Source organism: Chinchilla lanigera, unplaced genomic scaffold (assembly GCF_000276665.1).
Source record: "Chinchilla lanigera isolate Chin_1 unplaced genomic scaffold, ChiLan1.0 scaffold00092, whole genome shotgun sequence".
Classification (NCBI taxonomy): Eukaryota; Metazoa; Chordata; class Mammalia; order Rodentia; family Chinchillidae; genus Chinchilla; species Chinchilla lanigera.
In genome coordinates this window covers 5,992,112-6,011,721 of record NW_004955493.1, presented here as the reverse complement: position 1 = coordinate 6,011,721, position 19,610 = coordinate 5,992,112, and the positions used below count along the sequence as shown (strand labels likewise).

The window sequence follows — 19,610 nt, the reverse complement described above, 5'->3', positions numbered from 1 at the left end:
GGTTCTTCCCACCACAGCGAGGTGGTAGACCAGCTTCCCTTGTGCTGGGATCTGTCTGGGGCTACAGTGGGCCTGGGGAGATCAGGAGAGGCTCCTGGAGGTGGTGACCCTGAACAGAGAAAAGAAGTGTACTCATTTTCTGCTGTGGATGTAAAAATGACCATCAACCTGATGGCTTAAAACAGCATGGGTTTACACTTCCAGGGACCAGGATTCTGAAGTCTCATGGAGCACACAGTGTCACCAGGTCTGTGTGCTTTTTTGAAGCTCCAGGGAGACCTGTTGTCTTGCCTTTTCCCACCTCTAGAAGCTATTGCATTCCTTGGCTTGTGGCCCCATCACTCTGACCTCTGCTTCAGTGGTCACCTTTCCACCTCTGACACTGACCTTCTTGCCCTTGTCTTAGAAGGTCCTTTGTGATGACACGGGGCTTAGACCTACCTGCATAATCCAGGGTGATGTCCTTAGCTCAAGATCTTAACTATATCTACAGAGTCCCCTCTGCCAAGCAAGGTGGCATATTCATAGTCTGGGGGATGAGGATGTGGACGTCTTTGGGGGTGCTCCAAGGGGTGGGAGTGCTGGAGGCATGAGAGGGTATGAGTGTCCCATCAGAAGCTGTCTTCTTTCTGGCTGGTGCAAGGCTGGAGGTGAGCAGGGCTGCCTGGGATCTGCTTGTCAAGGCACTAAATGCCACACAAGACATTGGGATGTGCATCTCAATCACCAGGGATCTGGTGACCCTCAGGGTCTGGAGCCAGGCGGTCTGCACCTCCTACCAGCTCCTGGTGAGGCTATGGGGCTGGTGTGCGGCTCTCACTCTGAGTCACAAGGCAGTACAAAAGGGTGGCTCTCAGAAAGACAGTGACGAAGAAAACCTCCTGCCCAGGCCCTGTGTTTCTGAAGAGCTTGTGTTCGGCTCTGGGGTGGCATCCTGTCCCCAAGGGTTCTGTTACCCAGCATTTTTTGTGTAGCACTGTTGGTCTCCACTATGACCTCGAGTCAAAGCTGAAAACATTTCCTGACTCATTCAAGGAGGATTCAGAGCATGGTAATCTTGGGTCACTCACCCTGTCTGGGCCTCAGTGGAAAGGGGTGGAATGTGCAAGACAACTCTTCGGAAGAGCTCTCGGATCTGTGCTCTTGGCCTGGATTAGCTACTGTGGGTGTGTGAGCTGAGTGCCTTTCCTTTTTATTTGACTCTGACAGTTGACACCCTCATGTGGGGGAGCTGTGGTGTTTGCTAGAACCCTCAGTCCAGAGAAAGCTGGGAAGCTGAGAACTTGCTATTTTCATGTAGCTATCAAGAGACCATTCAGGCTCTTAACATGTATCACAGCACCGGGGAGAAAAGTGACTTCAGACATTGTCATAGGGAGGCTGAGAACTCAAGTGCTCATGCAAGTCAGGCAGGACTGCAGAGGGCTGAGGGGCAGGGTGGGCCTCTGCTGGCCCTGGCTGAGTGAGAAATATGTCTGTCTCAGCCTCACAGCTGTCCCTATGTGAGGGCAAATGTCCAGGACCACTGCAGCCACACGGTTTGCAAACAAAATCCACAAATCTGGATTTTTATATGAAGTTTCCTATTTTTAAATGTTGATAATGAATTCAGATATTTTTAAAAATACTGTGTGGGCCAGTGAAGACATTTCTGCAGGCTGGATTCAGCTTCTTGGTGGCTTGAGGATTTATTTGTATAACCGGGGGTGGGGCGGGGGGCGGGAAACTGAGGCCTACGGTGCCAGAGGGATCTTCCAGACGGAGGTCTGAAGCACCAGGCTTAGAGCTGGGTTGCTGACATGTGATGGTGTCACGGTCTGTTGGTCCCACTGCCTCGTCCCTTCCCCCCAAATCTCAGTCCCTTTGCCTCTGGTGGCGCCAACCCATTCGCCTACTTCATGACAGAAAACATCCCCGTGGGTGGGAGGTGCTTGCCAGCCCAACCCTGCCCCCAGCTGCTCTATGGCTGGGGCTCTTCCGGATGCGGGGTCTCTCATCTGCAGCAAGGGGCTCTAAAGCTGCTCCCTACGGTTCCTAGAGGCCCCTGGTTTCTTCCTCCCGGCCGGAGCATCCTGTCTCTAAGCCTCAGTGTTGACATTTCAAAAACAGCAGCTGTCACAGAGCTGGTTCCAACCCGGAGGTCTGGCTCGTGCCATTTACATGACGCCACATGCTCAGGGTCAGGGGCGTGTCATTGAGCTCTCAGCCGGAGGCTGCTGCACCGGGACTTATTGATCTGATGCATTAAACTGATAGATTTTTTTTTTTGAGAAAAAAAAAAAATGTTTTCTCTTAAAATGCCATGGGATTTCATGTGACGTGGCAACAATTCCCCTCTGATCTTCAGAATGGCTTTACTGGTCTAAAGGCTGATGAGCATTTGTCTCAGGCCTCTCAGTCCTCTTAGCTTCTGGAGCAGCTGACATCAGCAGGGGCTGACATCTGTGTGTAGGGCTCTTGGGGGGCCCAGTCTCAGCTCTGGGCACCTGAGTCACGGTGAATGCTCCCAGTCCCTGTCGCAGTCCATGAAGTGGACTCACGGACCCACCTTACAGGTGAGAAGACTCAGGTCTGATGGGGTCCTGTCACGTTCCCAGTCTCTCTGCTAGTCATTGCCGGAGCCAGGGGTCAGCCCAGACGGGCCGGCCCAGATCCACAATGCCCACTCTGTGCCTCCCGCCTCTCACTCATGACTGGCTGCAGTCATCACACCTCCCGCCTCTCACTCTGACTGGCTGCAGTCATCACGCAGCAACACCGGTGCTGTGTCCCCGCGTTGTATCAGCTGTGCGGCTGCTCTGGGGCTGCCCCTAAGACGGGGCACACACTGATGTGTCCTCACAGACCCGCCTGGCCCCCTTTCACCTGCACAGCCGTGGTCCCAGAAGGTTATAACAGGGCTGAAAACTTCCTCTCTCCTGGCGACATCAGAGCTGTCTTATGTCACAGTATGGCACCCTCCAGTGATGATGCTAATGTCCTCAGACCTACTTGAACACAATTATGCACATGGCCTACTTGATAATAAACACCTCTGCTACAGGCGTATGTGTTCTCTACACTATACTTTGCATTATTACTCCAATTGTACTCTTTCTTCTTGTAAAAAATGGTTTACTGGAAGCCACGTGTCTTGGGGCAGTGGCAGCAGCCTCCTCCTCTGTTTATGATGCATCTCACCTGCATCCAGACACTGTTGCACGACTGGCCACACCATCCTGGGGTGTGTAAGCACGGGCGGTGATGTCCCCCCAAGACAGAGTGGCACTGCTGAGTGTGTCCCCACCTTTAATGACACCTGACTGCAATCGCTAATAATTTTGCTTATTCACAAGTAATAGTTGTACCTAACTTTTTTGGATACTTTCCGCATGTCAGACTTCTGTGATTCCTGGGTTCTGGCTCACTGAGTGCTCAGGACTTGTCCATGCTGCCCATTTTTTCAAATAAGGACCCTGAGGGACAGAGAAGTAAGGCCCCCATCAAGGTCACCCAGCCGGGTCCTGGTCCCCGCCCGTGTATTCTCCCCAGCCAGGCACCGGCCCTGGCAACGCTCCACAGGGGTGGATGGGGTGGAAGGGAAATCGTTCTTCCAAACCTATCAATGCCATCAATAGAGGGTCAGAGTGGGCCTCAAGAAGCTGTTTTTTAAAAAGGCAAAAAGTGCAGCTAACAGGATTAGCTCTCACCTCACAGGCCCCGAACCTGATGAGAAATCATTTCATTTCTTCTGCCCCTGAAGGTCACCCATTCAATGCTGCAAATCGAACCATTAGTGGCAAGTTTCAGAGACTGGGGACAATCATCCTGGTGATTATAGAGCCTCTCCCTGAATCACCAAGGCCGACAGCCTTTTATCACTCCCATTTTTGCTGTCCACGGTGCCTGAGACCCACAGCAGTACGGGAGCAGCCCCCCAGGCCAGGCACGCAGCCCCGCCCCCCAGGTGTTTATTATTCCCGTACTACCTGCTCTTGATCTGTCACACGCCAACACCGGCCACCTTAGCCCTGGCTCAGTTCTTCCTTAAACTGATGCAATTTTTTATACGTCCTTTTAAGGGGAACTTTAGTGAAGTGAGTCTCAAACCTGTGATGCATTCGTGTCACCTGTGGGGCCCATTAAAACACAGAATGGGGCTTCAGAGTTTCTGATTCAGCAGAATCTACCATGTGGCCCTGATCTGCACCAGAGGACGCTGATGTGGCCAGCCAGGGCAGCGCTGAGACCACTCGCTTGGAGCCTACGCCGATGGGACACCAGGATTCACCGCCATAAAGAAGATAGGTCAGTGAGGGTCTCTGCAGGAGTCCTCCACGCGGCCCACTGAAGGAAGGCACTTTGCGGCATGAGCGCCTTGGTAGGCAGCTGACCGGGGCTGCCAGCTGCAGGAAGCTGGGACCGCCCTGGGCTGGAGGGGGAGGAAAGGTGGGGAGGGGGTTCTGCAGCCGTGAGAGCCTGAGCTGTGAGGGCAGCCACGGGCGCTGTCTGCGCAAGAGACCAAAGCCCGGGCCAGAGGGTACAGGTCGGGGAAGGACGCAGGACTTCTGCTCCTCCTGGTGGGCTGACACAGTGGGACTGGGTAGGGCAGTGCCCCGGGCCCAGAGCAGGGCCCTCCCGGTGGGATGGAGGAGGGGCTGGGCCCCTGGTGAATCACCGGGGAAGGAAGTACCTGTCAACCTGGTGCTGACACTGCCTAGGACCTGTGGAAGACTGAGCCTGAGGCCCACCCTCTGGCTTTAAAAATCGACAAGTGTTAGGAAGGTGTTAAGGACCCATTAGCACCGCGGGAGACTCTCTGATGGAGGGAACAAGATGGGAAAGTGAGTCGCTCCTTCCTTCCTCTTTGGTTTAGTTTGATTTGGGGACTCGACACCATTTAAAGCCATTTGTGAGAAAACACCACCAACTAGACCGTGCTGTGCAGTGTCACCTTCTTGAGGGGGGGTGGGCGCTGCTGACCAGGGCGGCCCCCAGGCAGAGAAGCACAAGCGCAGCCCGCGGGAGAGGCACGCAGGCGCCACCACTGCCCAGGCTGGGGGCCACCCGCTGTGTCTGCTCCACCTCCCAGCACCCCCCCACTGCCGCCTCCTCCCCTTAAGTCCTGGGGACCCTCCCTCCTTTTTTTTTATTTTTATTTTTTTGGTTTTTCTCCGGTACCGGGAACCGAACTCACGGCCTTGCGCTTGCCAGGCAGGCGCTTTTGCCGCTGAGCTAAATCCCTCCCTCCTGATTCTCTGGCGCTACGTGCTCGCGGAGGCTCACGGCTCCCAGCCGCCAGCCGCCATCTATTTGACAATCACAGCAGATTCTTAGCAAGTGCTTGCATTTGGCCACTGCCCTCACTTCCCTGTCGGAGCTCTGGCTGCCTCCTGGGCAGTGCTGCTGGAAGTCTCTTCGCAGATGGAGACTGCCGGACGCCCGCGGTAGCCTCAGCACCTTCCTGCTTCAGTGTTCTCCTTCCCAGGCAGCGAATGTCTCTGTTCAGGCGTCCGTGAGAGAAACAAGCACGGCACCGTCTCCTCCCTCTCCTTGGCCCCCACTTCTAGGACGCCAGCCTGCTGAGTGTGTCCCTTGAGCATTGCAAGTTCACCCACCTGTCCTCAGTCTTGTAAGGCCACAGCTGCGGCCACGGCTACCTTTATTTGGATGGACAGTGGCTGAAGCCTCCAGCAGGTTCCTCCAGGCCTAGGCTCCTTCCTGTCCATTCCCCACTTTCCCACAGGACTCATGTCCCCTTACTGAGAGCCTCAGTGTCTGTCAGCCTGGGGCAGGCCTTGTGTCCCCTGTCTGTCCTGCACATGTCCACAACAGTTCTCTCCAAGTCTGGCCACCTCCCCATCACCCCTGGGGGCTGGCCGGGCTCAGAATCGCAGGAACCAAAGGGCCGCGGCGCTTGGCTTAGGAGACGCGGGGCGGGCTGCCCGGAATCCTGCCTTGGGAATTCCTTGGATGTGGAGAACAGCCAGGGTGGGGGTCTTGACTAGGGCACCTGCACCTCACATCCCTGTGGGCCCCGACCTGAGAGCCAGGGAGTGGATCTTCGAGAGGCCACTCCCTCCTGCCAGCTGCACCCCTACGCAGGCGCTTCCTGGGGCCCGAGGGCCCGGCTTTGAAGCCAGACTCTCCCACTGCTCAGGAGCGCACTCCCTGGGAGGCTCATTCCTCCTCTGTGAATGGGGACGCATTACACCTCTCGGGAGTCAGGAGGCGCTTGGCTCAGGTCTGGCCCTGGAGATCTGGAGCCCAAGGGGGCGGAGCAGCTGGGTTGGCTGAGGTCATGGTGGGGAGGGGATCCATGTGAATTCCAGTCTCAAGTCAGGTTCTCCAGACAGCCCTGAGAGGGGAATTCACCGGGAACACTTGTAAGAGAATTGGGAACGTGTACAGGGTCGGGGAGGGAGGTGAGGGGGCCATGGCAGGAGAGTCTGACCCTACAGAAGCTTCGAGGGACTGTTACTGGGATCTGGACTCCACGAGACTCGGTTTGGCCATACCACAGCCACACAGAGGGGAAACGGGAGGCGAAGCAGGAATCTATCCATTGTGGCCACTCTTGGAAAGCACAGGGGCACCGGCGTCCTGATCCCTGTCCCCTGGGCACTGATAGTGGCTACAATAGTAAGTAGGGGAAGAGTTAAAGCCGGGGGCAAGAAACACACGCGGTTAAGTCGTCCTGGTCAAACTGCAGTGTGGGTGACCGTGGTCTCGGGTCTGGGTCTGCAGGGTCCTGAAGCCCTGGGGAGGGGTTGCTGCTGGAGGGGGTAATTTCAGTTCCCGTCATGAGGTTGTCAGCCTGCCAGCCTCCTGTTCCTGGAACCTGAGAGAAGCTGGGGAGGAGAAATGACTCAGAGAGAAAGACAGAGAGAGGACAGGTGAGAGACAGAGTGGAGTTAGGACAATGACTGGGTCTTCCTCCAGGGAAGCCTCGCTCTCAGCACGGGTCACATCTCAGAGCCAACCCAGCCAGAGCCGGAGGACAGGGCTGCCGCTAAGCATAGAGAAGGACCTAGAAGGTCTCAGCCACTGTCTGAACAAAGGTGGGCAGAATGGGCTCCAGCTGTCCACAACAGTCCTCTGATGACAGAAATGCACACAGCGACCCAGGAGGTTGGCTGGGACACCATTATTGTCCGCCATGACTTGGCACAGAACGAGCCCCTCGGAATGGTCACCCTTTAGTGTGACCATGGCAGCTGTTATTAGCACACACAAGGACACTTATTATTATTGTCATTCACTGCCTGGGCTTGAGTGGGCTGACATTCCCACACAGATGCTCAGGAGCACAGTGAGAAGACGCGGAAATGAATCTAGCATTCAACAGGGAAGAAGAACCTTGAGCCCAATTATGCATCTCTGATTCCAGGACCTGATTCTCCATAGCTAACTTGATTCAGGAGATCCCAGCCCGCCAGGGCCCAGCCCCTATCTCAGCCTGAGGAGAGCTGGACCTGCTGGGAGGGGAGGTGGAGCGGGGCCGGGCCCAGGGCCCGTGGGGGCTGGATGAGCCATCCCTGGGCGGAGGGCCGGGTAGGGGAGGCAGCTGCATCTGTGGTGCTCATGGGGAGCAGTGGCTCCCAGTGCCAGCTGCCAAGGAAGCAAGAGAAGCATCAGCAGCTCCGAAGGGGAGAAGGCCGCCGGGTGGCGGGGGCTGGCCCTGGGTGACCATCCCCTTGCATGGCTCGGCCCTCCCTGGATTCCCTGCCTCCCCGCTGCCTCGTGGGCCTTGGGCCAGCCGAGGGCCTCCAAGGCCATGAATGTGTGGGGCCAGGGGATGTTTTAACAACATCCAGGCTGTCAAGTGTACACTATTCGCTTACAGAAAGCCAAGGGATTGCCTGGGAGATGGAATAGTTTTGTGGGAGAGAAGGAGGAGAGGGGTGGGGAGGGGGGAGGAGTGGGGAAGGGAGTTTTCCCAACTCTGAAAACGCCGCTGTGGTAATGAGTATTTAGAATCCGAGTTTCCGGGAGCAGTAGGGACTCAGCATTTGCTGTTTGCTTCTCTGTGTTACAGTTTGGCTATGGCCCGGCCCCAAAGGCTGGCCTGGTGAAGGCTTGGACCCTAGCTGGCGGCCCTGGTGGGAAGCAGGAGAGACTTTAGCAGGCGCTGTAGTTTGAGGAAGTAGGTCACTGGGGGTGTGCCTTTTAGAGGAATACTGGGATCTGTGGTCCTTCTCTCTCTCTGCTTCCTGGTTATCATGAGGTGGGCAACTCTGCTCTAGCACACACCCCACTGTGATGCTCAGCCTTGTCTCAGAACCAGAGTGGCAGGGCCAAGTGACCACGGACAGGGCTTCTGAAACTGAGAGCCAAAATAAACCTTCCCTCCTGTAAGCTGTGCATCTCGGGCATTTTGTCACAGTGAAGTAAAGCTGACTAACACAATTTGGTAAATAGTATTTCCTGGACATTCCAGGTAGCAGGGACTACTTGTGTAAAGACAGATGTACAATAGGACATGTTTGATGCTCCAGAGAAGAGAAAAGCTGAAAAGGAGGACTCTTGTGATAAAATTCTACCTCAAACTGGCTTAGGCAAAGAAAGTGATTAATTGGTTCGTGGGACTAAAAGAACAAAGGACTGGCTGCTTTAGGCCTAGCTGGATCCAGGGCTCAAACAGTGTCATCAGGACACAACCTTCCTCCGTCTTTTGGACTGATGTTCTTGGCATTGGCTTCACTCTCAGAAAGGTTCTTGCAGCCAGTGATGTAATCATTTCTGACCCTTCCAACCTCAAACCTGCTGGAGAGGAGGGCTTCTCTTTCCTAGAAGTTCCTGTAAAATCCCTTGGCCAACTCTCATTGCACTGACTTGGGTCAGGGGACCGTCTCTGACCCAGCTCCTCATCCCTCTCTAAGGGCGGCCTTGCTTGAGCCACGTGGCCAGTGTGGCTTGGAAAATAAGGCACAGGAATGTGTTCCTAGCTGCATCTTCTCCTTGCCACCTTTTGCTCAGAAGTCTTATATGCACCTCCAATTTCATTTTTCCCTTTTGCCTCTGTTTCTAGCTTTTCCCTAATCAGGAGCCCCTTGGCTCCACTTCCAGTCGCTGCTGGACATAGCCCTACTGTGCACCTCCTGTATGCGTGGCTTGAACCCCCACTGTGTGCTGATCATAAACTCTCTGCCTTGCTGTGCAAATGAACCCTCGTGCACAACAAAATCATGAGATAGGTGTCATTAGTATCCCCATTTTACAGATGAGGAAACAGGCAGAGAGAGCTTCATTCCTGAGTCAATGACGGGAGTTCGAGGGACATGAAGCTCTGATTGGCGAGAAATGATCATATGTCCAAATGCTGAGTCAGGACATGGGACCTGGGTCTATGGCCCACATAGACCAGTAGAAAGGATGCTCTTCAAGTAAAAAGCTTGTAGGAAGAAGAGGGAATAATACGCGCGGGGCAGCGAATGCCCACTGAGTTGCAAATTATATGAAGAAAGGGGGAGGGGGTTGTGTTATCTTACGGAAGAAAACGTTTAATGATTAAAACCTCCGAAGGGCTGGGGATGCAGCTGCCTTTCAGGAACAGCTGGACCCAGGAGCTTTTATGGTCAGAATACTTGGACTCTCCTCTGAGCCAATCTTTTCCCGAGTACTTCGCCGGCTTTCTGCTCAGCTTCCCAGAGAAGGGCACTGATTGGTCAGTTCTAGGTCAGGTGATCAGACTGGACCAATCAGCTGCACCCAGGAGGAGGGAGTCCCACCCCCCTCTCCGCGCATGGCGGCTTCTTGGGAGAACCACAAAGTTGAATCCTAGAGAGTAGCAAAGGTCGTTTCTAGAAAATAGAAAAGTAGATGCAGGGTAGATGAAAACGTAGGCACCCCCGAGGGTAAGCATGATGTGTGTATGAGGTGGGACGCAAGTAACAGATCCTCACAAGCACTGGGCTCACGGCGGGGAAATTTGTCTCAAAGTCTGGAGTAGGGCGGCCCTTAGAGCTGCTCTGCTTAGCAGCTGCAGTGCCCTCCTGGCCGCGCAGCCGCGGACGAATCTTCTTTCCAATCTGATTAGTTACTTACCAGTCACAGGATGCCAGGTAATGGTTACCCAAAGAAAATCACACCCTGACTGACTGCAGCTGGGTTCTCAGCCAGTCCCCAGGGAGGGTGGCTTGGCTGGGTGGCCTTCCAGCAGCCAGGGATATCCTGCGAGTATCAGTGGCCCCAGTGGGCATCGGGGGTGGGCGGGCACACGAGGAGCCCCAGGAGGGCCTTACTGTGGGCCTTTCTGCCTCTGTTTCAGGGGTGCTCTGGCTGTCGGTGGTGTCTGAGGTGCTCTACATCCTCCTGCTGGTGGTGGGCTTCAGCCTCATGTGTCTCGAGCTCTTCCACTCCAGCAGCGTCATCGACGGGCTCAAGCTCAACGCCTTTGCAGCAGTCTTCACGGTGCTCTCAGGTAAGACCGCGGCACAGCCAAGGCTCGGGACTCAGAGACCCTTGGGGGTGTGGCCTGATGGTGCGGACCATAAGGCTTGGGCCTGGAGCATGCCTCCTCTGAGCTCCAAGTCTGCCATCTGTAAAGGTGGTAGCCACCCACCTGGACGCATACTTAGCGCTGTCTCTTGCATGCCAGGCTGTGTGTTGAGTCCTAGGGCCATAGTAACGAGCATGAGCAGGCAGCCCCAGCCTCGCGGGACTTTACACATGTGGGAGACAAGGGTAGGATTCGCCTGTGATGCTTTCAGTTCAGTCGTGTGTGGATTCGGGGCACGAGGGAGAGGCAGTGGTTGTACAAAATGGGTGGGTGCTGCTGGCATTCATGGGCTGAAAAGAGGAGCCCTTCCTTCTGGCTGGGGGTAGCTCGGAGCAGAGCCCTTGCCCAGCATCTTGAGACCCTGGACTCGATGCCCAGCTATGGAAGAGGAGCCTGTTTGGGGTGAGGAGACCTCAGTCCTCTGCTTGGTCCTCTTTGCCTTGTGAACTGCACAAAGATGCTGAGTGGGACCCGGAGTGATCAAACACATCCGGACACTGAAGCACCGGTATCGGCTGGGCAGAGACACTGGGCGAAGCTATGTGGACAAGGACTTTAGGAAGGATGCGATTGTCAGCTGCACTGTACAGCTCAGGGTGGCAGAGGCGAGAGGATGCCAAGGAAAGGCCACTGGGTCTGGTGTTCCCGGGCCCAGGGTGGTGTCAACAGAGCCAGTTGGCAAGGAGTTAAGCCGGGAGGGCACCGGCAGGTACCTGTAAACTATACTTTGAGGAGGGCTGACAGAGAGAGCGAAGGCTCGGCTCTGCGAGACCTCTGTTCCTGAAAAGCCACCTGTAAATGTAATTTCTGTAAATCTGGTAATCCTAATCTTCATGAGCTGGAAGAACTAACTCTGCTGAACGGAAGGGAAGTGAGGAGCCACTTGGTAGAGGAAATAATCGCCCCCGAGTTGAGATATGGGTGAATAACAGAGGGGTCCCCTGGAGAATGGTCAACGGGATCCGAGAAGTTGCAGCACGTTCCATAGATCAAAACGCGTGTGACTTGTCATTCCCAACGCGCGGGACCCTAGCAAGAAAAATACAATTGTCCTAACACAGTGTCGGTCTGACCCGTGCCTGCTCCATTCCCAGCCATTCAGAACTGAGAATGGGTTGGTTTTTTTTCATCTTTTATTTATTTTATCTACTAACACCCATTGAAGGCCTCCTGGGCACCAGCCACTGTCTGAGTTTGGGGAGCTGAAGGGAAAAGCCTCTGCCCTCTCCCCACTGAAGCCTCACGTATTCAGAAATGAATACATGAAGCCTCATGTACTCAAAAGTATTTTTCACTATTAAAAGTTAAACATTCTTATTCCCTGCAGGAAGGCAGAGAGTAAGAAGAGGGACCTTGAGAGATGAACCAGGAGAGCTGGAGGAAGGTCTAGATTTTTTTTAAAAATATTTTTGCAAAGGTCTTCAGATTTTACCGTGCTGGCAGTCGGGAGCCACTGAGGAATTCAGAGTGAGGGGTGACGTGGTCAGGTTTGCATTTTAGAATGTTCTGAGTTCAGGGCAGAACACAGATGGAATGGTGTATTTAGGTAAGGAGGCTGCTGTGGCCAGCAGGGTGAGAAGCCACAAGGCCCCGGTGGGCAGGGAGGTACAGGCCATGCAAGAGGTGAGATTCCCCAGGGCTTGGGGACTAGGGAGGAGACATGCGTGAAGGGTTGGTGGCTTGGAATTCCACAGTGTGAGAGAGTCTGTGGACCTAGGTGGGGGGAAATTAGCTTTTTATTTCTCTGACTTGTAAATGTCACTTAGTGTTTCCCTCCACAGACCGCAGTGGAGCGGCCGTGACGGTCTCCAGCAGGGGTGCCTCCTTCTCTCACCACACTGCCGCTCTGGCAGATGCTCGAAACGCACGCTTCACAAGTACCGTGCTTGCTAAGCGCCCCCCGCATCTCATCGCTCGATCCCCTAGCACACTAGCACATTCCCTGACGCTTCCTTCCCTAGCACACTAGCGCAACAAACTTGCACGGTTTGCTCACCATATTCCTAGCACTGGTTTCCTCTGTAATTTATGAATTTTAGTTTCAGAGGGCCAGAGAGCCCTGACCTGGTGACGCTTTGCCCCACGCTGACCCTGCCACGGAGAGCTGAAGCGCCGAGGGACAGCCCGGCTCCTCTTTCCTGTCCGTAGCTTTCTCTCTCCTCCGTTTCCATCCCTCCACCAAGCATCAGTCCCTTCTGTTGTCCCCTCCTTGACCTCCTACTCCAGCTCCAAAACAACAATCAGTTGCCAGCCCAAGGCGGCCACCTCCAGTTCTGCAGCACCCCCGGTGGAGGACAAAGTGGGGACTCTTCCCTCTGCCTCGGAGGGCTTATCAAAGTTTTCGCCCCTCCAAAAACCCCAGGTTCTCTTCCAGTGGGGAGTCCCACTGCTCAAGTAAGTAAGGCTGTCTCCATTTTCCAGGCAGATAAACAACCCAGGGCTCAGGGAGGTTAATTGACTTGCCCAAGGTCACACAGCTGGTCAATTACGGAGCCGGGATTAAGCTACCTCCAGCTGCCTTGCAAGCCCCGTGCACGTTTCACAGGCTCACTCTGTGGGTACACCAGGCTGGAGGCCGAGGGCGTTTTAATGTCTGCAGAAAACAGTAACTGAGAAGCAGATGGGGGGCAAATGGCGGGGAGAGGGGTTTAGCATTCACGCCTGGGAGAAGATGAACACGCTGGGCAGGCTGCACACAGGAGGTAAGGGTGATGCAGAAACCGCCAGATATCTGACCTGCCCGGTCAGAAGGCCTGGGAGCTGGGCTTCGGGAGCCCCTTGAGGACAGGGCGAGGGGTGCGGAGGGGTGCGGAGGAGGCGAGGGGCTTCTGGCTGCTCCCAAGGGGGAGGCATTGCTTGTTTCGGGAAGGAGTGGGCAGGCAGGGCTGGCCCAAAGCCAGTGACTGAAGCCATCTGGGGAGAGATTGGCTTCTGCCATCTGCTGGACCAGCTCAGCCCAAGGTCAGCGCCTTCGAGGGCAGAGGAGAAAGCGGAGTTTGGGGCAGCCCTGACTCAAACCAGCTATTAGGGTACATTGTTAATTATTACAATTAACCAGCTGAGTGTGGTTAATCGTGGTCGCCAGCACTGAGATGTGACCAAGACTCTCTCCTTTGGTCTGGTTTGAATCAGGCTCCTCTGTGTCCTCTTGCTGGCCGAGTCCTGACCTTGGGCTCTGCCCTCAGGCCTCTTAGGCAAGAATCCTGTAGGGTCAGGCTAGCTAAAAGCCCCCACCACGATAGCTGTCCAGTTCTCCCGCCCCTCACCCTGGATCTGTTCTCCCGATGGCTGGCCTGCAGCAAGGGCCCCAAAAGCCACTGTAGTGTGACTCCGCCTCACTCCTGACGGTCCTGCTCAGTATTCCCATCCTCCGGCCCACGCCCCTCCCTTGCGCTAAGTCTCCATTGCTCGTGTATGATAGCTCCTCGATTTATGATGGGGTTATGATCTTATAAGTGAGTTATAAGTGGAAAATACCAAAACCCAAAAACTGTAGCAACATTACACACCACACAGTGTGGGCGGTTCACTGCTGTGATCTCGGGGTCGACTGCGCTGCAGATCAGGGCCCTGACCAGGGTCCAGAAAGAAGACCGCACGCACCTCCTCAGCCCATTCAGAATGTGAAGTGTGGCTTCTGTTGACCACCTCTGTACCCCCTTCACATCGTCCAAAAGTCGAAGAGCTGAGTTGAACCAGTAAGTGAGGGACGGTCTGTACCCAGAGTCGTTTGACCTCTCTCGCTGCCCTCAAACCCCCATCATGGTGGTCCCTCTTGAGCGCTCCTGCTCGGCCGCCATCTTTAGCTGAAGCATCTGGGCATTGTCTTTTCTAGTGGATGCCAGTGTGAGCTGGCCCTGGGCGAGCTGGCCACACGCACACATACCTTTACCCCTAGTGCGCCGATGAGGGTGGGTCTGATGCCTCCATTCCGTGAGGAATGATCAAAAGATAGGGTGAATGTTTTTAGACCTTGTGCAGATGGGAAGCGGATCGAAGGACGGAGAGGGGAGGAAGGGAAGTAAATAGGGCTAAGATGTCAAATCCACATATACCAAGTCGCCATGATTAATGTATTTGGTATGTATCACAATGTGTACTAATAAAAAAATTTTTTTAAATTTTTAAATTTAAAGTCACATTTCCATGAATCTCCTCAAAAATACTGCTCCTTGGTTTGAACACACTTTTCACTTCCTGAAGCAGCTCTGGAGGTCCTCTTTGGTGAGTGTCAGTCGTTGTGCTGTCATGGCTGCCCTGATGTCCTGAATCGATTTAAGATGTTTAATTTTCATGCTCATTTTGACTTTGGGGATCCAGTGAATAGGGTGGATGAGCCCGCTTTCCTGTTGGACAGCGCTTGGCAACAACTGTTTTTGATCAGACCTCATGAAAGAGAACTACCAGAAGTGCTTCAGAAAGTGGGGAAACCGTGGGATAAATGTGTTCAAAGAGAGCAGGAGTGTTTTGAGGGAGAGTCACAGCAAGGTGTTTTTCGCTGTAATAAATTTTTAAAAAATTTAAACATTCACTATATGTTTTGATCATTTTTTTGTGTAGATGGGAAAACCAACTTACCTGCAGCCGTGTGGCTGACAGGTTGTTGAAACCTGCTTCCTGCCATGTGGAAGTGCCCTGAGCAGGACTTAGCACGGGGATTTCGAGTTGTCCTTGTTATCATTATTCCTAGCTGTCCCCGAATAAACTCAGGGGCAGATGGTGTCCCAGGGGCCAGCTCTGTCGTGGTGAAGCTGGGCTGTGGGTGGGGTATAGGAGGGAAGAGAAAAAGGCTCTCAGGGCCCAGACACTGGGCTGTCCTCCTAACCTGGTGCTCCTGGCAGCAGGTGGCTGTAGGCAGGTCTTGAGGTTGTACAGACAGGTGACATCCAGTGGGCAAATGCTGGCCCACCTGCCGGGGGAGACTTCTCCAGCAGGCCCGGAGCCTTGAGCTCACTGTGTTACTATAGACTCACTAAATGTCCCAGTGTGGACTTGTTTCAAAATCAGGGGAAGCCAATGAACATCATAATAATGAAAAGGATACAACTAGATGCGGGGGGTGTCTTCAGTATCCCACAGCCCCATGGGTAACTATGGCTGACAATGAATTGCCTATCCGAATAGCTCATGGAGAGGGTTCTGAACGTTCTTGGCACAAAGAAAAGATCAATGCCTGAGCTGAAGGCTGTGCCACTTTCTCTGAGGTGACCACCACGTTGGGTACATGTACTGAAATGTCACATCGCCCTCCATAAATATGTACAATTATTATGGGTTGATTAAAAAGAAAAAAAATATTGGATGCGGCTCAGTGGTAGAGCACCTCCTTGCATGTGCAGGGCCCTGGATTTCATCCCCAGCACTGCAACGTTAAATAGATCCAAATTCAGTAAATCAATTCTAAAATATTTTAAAATAATAATACAGATACAAGAATGGATCGACACGGAATTATATTTGTCTTCATACCATTGAAAATCAATAATGGGCAATTTTTAGGGTTTCTTTTACAGAGGAGCAGACCCATGAAGGTGAAAGTGCTCAGGGCCCATGAAAACCCTAATGTCACCTTGAAGGGGGCCACAGATTTTGAGGGCTCTTAGGGCTGAGCAAGACTAATTCCAGACGGGGAGCTGCTCCGGCCGTCAGCGTCTCCTTTTCCCTGTCTTGTGATTTCAGAAGAGAGGTGCGAGGAAAAACAGGGCTCTGTGAGTCACTCGGTCCCCAGTGACCTGACTCTTGGATTCCAGGAGGGCTTTGAGCGCACGCTGGGAAGACTTCAGGTTTTCCTCAGCTCTTCCAAAAACAGAAGGCTGATCTGCTCAGCAAAACAAGCAGGCCATTTGCAAAGTTCCCCGCAAGCACAACTAACTGGGTCTGCATTACGGACCAGCCTGGCCCGAAGAGAGGCCTGTCCGTTTCTGAGAAATAATCAGCCCTGTGGAGAAGTCAGCAAGAGTCTGTTTTGTTATGTGATGAGAAAAGGACATGTTGGAATAAAATAAAAATGACCAAGGACAAGGTAATTCTTGGGAATCTGAATTTCAGGCAGCGTTGTAAGGGTAGGGTGTGGTGCTGGGTGAGGTGGTGCACGGCTATAATCTGAGCTACAGGGGCTGATGTGGGAGGTCCGTAAGTTCCAGGACAGCCCGGCCACTTAGCGAACCTTAGCAAACCCAAGATCAAAGAGCAGACTCCACAGTGGCCTGGGGACTGACACCACCAGTGTGCTTTGCACTGGGCCTTGGGGACCTGGGGGCTCCAGGCCTGCAGGTCCCAGTGCTCTGCAGGTCCCCAGCGTCAGAAGCTGGATTGTGAGGCAGGCAGAGTGGCTCCCCTGGGCCCATAAGCAGGCCCAGGAGCAGTGAAGCATGTGGGTTCTAGGACAGCACATCTGCAGGAGCACCGGCCACACCATCTGACCTGTTAGGCCTCGTACGAACACACATGAGCTGTGTGACCCATCGAGTTTGCCTTTCACTGGCCACCAGGAAGTGTGGATCTGAGTTCTGTGTCCGACCACTGCCCCTCCCCCAGGAGAGGTGGCCTTCCTTCCCCAACCCACACTTCATATTATTCCTTGGCCTTTTCTTTTTTTTTCTTTTTCTTTTTTTTTTTTTGTCTTTTTGAGGCAGGGTCTCGCTATGCAGTTCAGGCTGGCCTTGAGCTCACTTTGTAGCCCAGGCTAGTCTTGAACTCACAGTGATCCCCCTGCCTCAGCCTCCTGAGTGCTGGGATTACAGGCATGTGCCACCACACCCGGTTCCTTGGCCTTTTCTGTATTTTTTTTTTTTTAAATGTATAAATACAGAGTATGCCAAAAATTGTACACATACTTCAGGAAAAGAAAAACTTATATAAATATTTTAACACTAAATTTATTGAGACATCATGAGATTAATACAAATTACCTATGGCTTCAACAATTACAAGCGGTGCTCAAAGTGGTGGCCATTAGCTTCCAGACATTGATTAGCATGGCAAACTGCTGCTTCGGTAACCTTGGTCATTGAGATTGCTGAATAGACATTTTCAATTTCTTCTCAAAGGGCTGGTAGTATAGTGGATTTTCTGCAATATATAACTTCCTCTGGGGCCTGCCATATGATGGTAACACCATCTGTTGAAAAAACGTATTTCTTTTCCTGAAGTGTACATACATACATTTTTTTGGTGAACTCTGTGTTTACTCATTCATTATGGCATAATACAAAGAAGCCCACTACATGTTAACAGCATTCTTTTATAAAAAATAACTGTAGTTTTCAAAACCAGAAAAAATTAGTGAGTGCCGTTGTTTTATACTTTCTCAAATTGCTCTGATGTCTAGCTTAATAGAAGAATTCTCATAACGTCGATAAGAGTAATACGCTCATCATAATGAGAATGACAGTCTTCATTATTCTTGGATTCTATTCATACAGTAATCTTCTTCTTATCCACACTTTTGCCTTGCATAGTTTCCAAAAATATTAAATTAAAAAATCCATAAATAAATAATTCCTGAGTTATAAAGTGCGTGCTGTTCAGCAGAATGGAAGCTCATGCTGTCCTGGTCCGTCCTGCCCAGGAAAGGACTCATCCCTCGGCCCACAGAATGCACTCTGTATTTACCACCCACCTGTTAGTCACTTAACTGTCTTGATTATCAGATCAACTGTCCAGGTATCACGGTACTAGCCTTCAAGTAGCCTAATGCTTCATCACAGCGCCTCCATCGTTCCCTTATCGTGGAGATCTGTGAGTTTATTGTGATTCTGCTTCTCACTGTAAGCCACCACAAACTATTTTAGGATGGGTTTTCTGGGGCCCTAATTCCACTTGCCGCCCTGCTGCCTTACCCTGTGCTGAAAGAGCACAACCTTCCTGCCCTGGCAGCCTGGGCCTCTTACCCACACCCTACAGGGCCAGTACCTTTGTTTATTTTTGTGTCTGAAAATGCAGAGTGTCCAAGTCAGAGAAATGAGTATTTAGATGTTATTAAAGATTCCTTTTGTTGCATGTGAAAAGAACCCAGTCAGATTAGGGGAGAAACAGTGGTCACAGACCTCTGTTGGTCAGTAATTGAAAGCATAAAGTGTTTGGACTGTGGGGATAGCTGCATCCAGCAGATGGTATCAGCAGGAATTCATCCGGATCTCTGCATTCTGCTTTCTTCTGTGTGGGCATCATTTTCCCTGAGTCTTTGTCCATGTGCAGAGAAGGTGGTCACAAGGTCTGGCTCAGGTAAGATTCCAGAGCTCCTTTCTAATGGCTCCTCCTCAGAGTTCTCTCCAGGGGAGGCTATGATTAGAACAGCTCAGTTCCTAAACTTGTCCCTAAACCAATCACCACTTCAGAGTATGAGGTAGTTCGATTAACCAGATCCCTTGGCATGCTGTGGTGAGGGCTTAGTCATAGGCCAACCAGGGTAGTACCAGGCCACTGGCTGCTCAGAGGACTTGGTTGAGGACAAATCCTTTGGGTCACAAGATTGGGAGATTGTCAGAGTTGGCAGCAATGCCAAAGACCTCAGAGGCCCTGGAATGGTGAGGGTCTTCGTTTCGGATCCCTCAAAGGAGACCCTAAGGTGAAGATTTGGGTGCCAGTTATTTTCTTGGGAGATGATCCTGGGAAATATGGTGGGCGATATGGCGGGCAATATGGCGGGCGAGCGGAACGGAAGGGCAGAACAGGAAGGAAGCTAGGAGAGGAAGTGGGGTTGAGTGGGTAAGCGCCGTGGATTGTGCGCCCCCTGCTGGGGCTGTGCAGAGCGCACCCAGCGCTGCTCCTTGGGCAGCCTCAGGGATAGGGATTTACCAGCCCTATTCCCCAGTAGTTGGGGTTCACTTCTGAGGCATGAGCTCCCCATGATCTGCAGCCTCTGCCTCCCAAGAGAACACGTATTTAAGAAAAAAGACCACCAACATGCACAGGAAACACCTAACCACCACGGGTGGCCTCTGGCCTTGACCAAAGGGATACTGGGTGCCAGCGACTGCCGCAGAAAGTCTCCTAGAAGCCAAGAGGGGGTATTGTGAAAATAGCTGGGGTCCTGTAGTGCAGCTGTGCTGCTAACCCCCAGAGCTCTGGTGTCTGGAGTTTTATTGGGATTTTGACACAGCCACCATCGATTGAACCACTGGTCACG

General features: G+C 52.8%; 1 protein-coding gene across 3 annotated transcripts in view; it reads left to right on the top strand.

Annotated features, from left to right (window-relative positions):
- The window catches only part of Gsg1l (GSG1-like), a 147,756-nt gene that overhangs the window by 59,188 nt on the left and 68,958 nt on the right, over nucleotides 1-19,610 (top strand). Inside the window, exons 1-2 of one of the 3 annotated variants that reach the window (XM_005405144.2) lie at nucleotides 9,753-9,836; nucleotides 10,250-10,402. In XM_005405144.2, coding sequence (XP_005405201.1) covers nucleotides 10,318-10,402 — 85 coding nt within the window. In that variant the 5' untranslated portion in view covers nucleotides 9,753-9,836; nucleotides 10,250-10,317. Of the gene's footprint in view, nucleotides 1-9,752; nucleotides 9,837-9,980; nucleotides 10,044-10,249; nucleotides 10,403-19,610 lie in introns of those variants that run through there. The other 2 variants (XM_005405143.2, XM_005405145.1) reach the window with 2 other exon arrangements.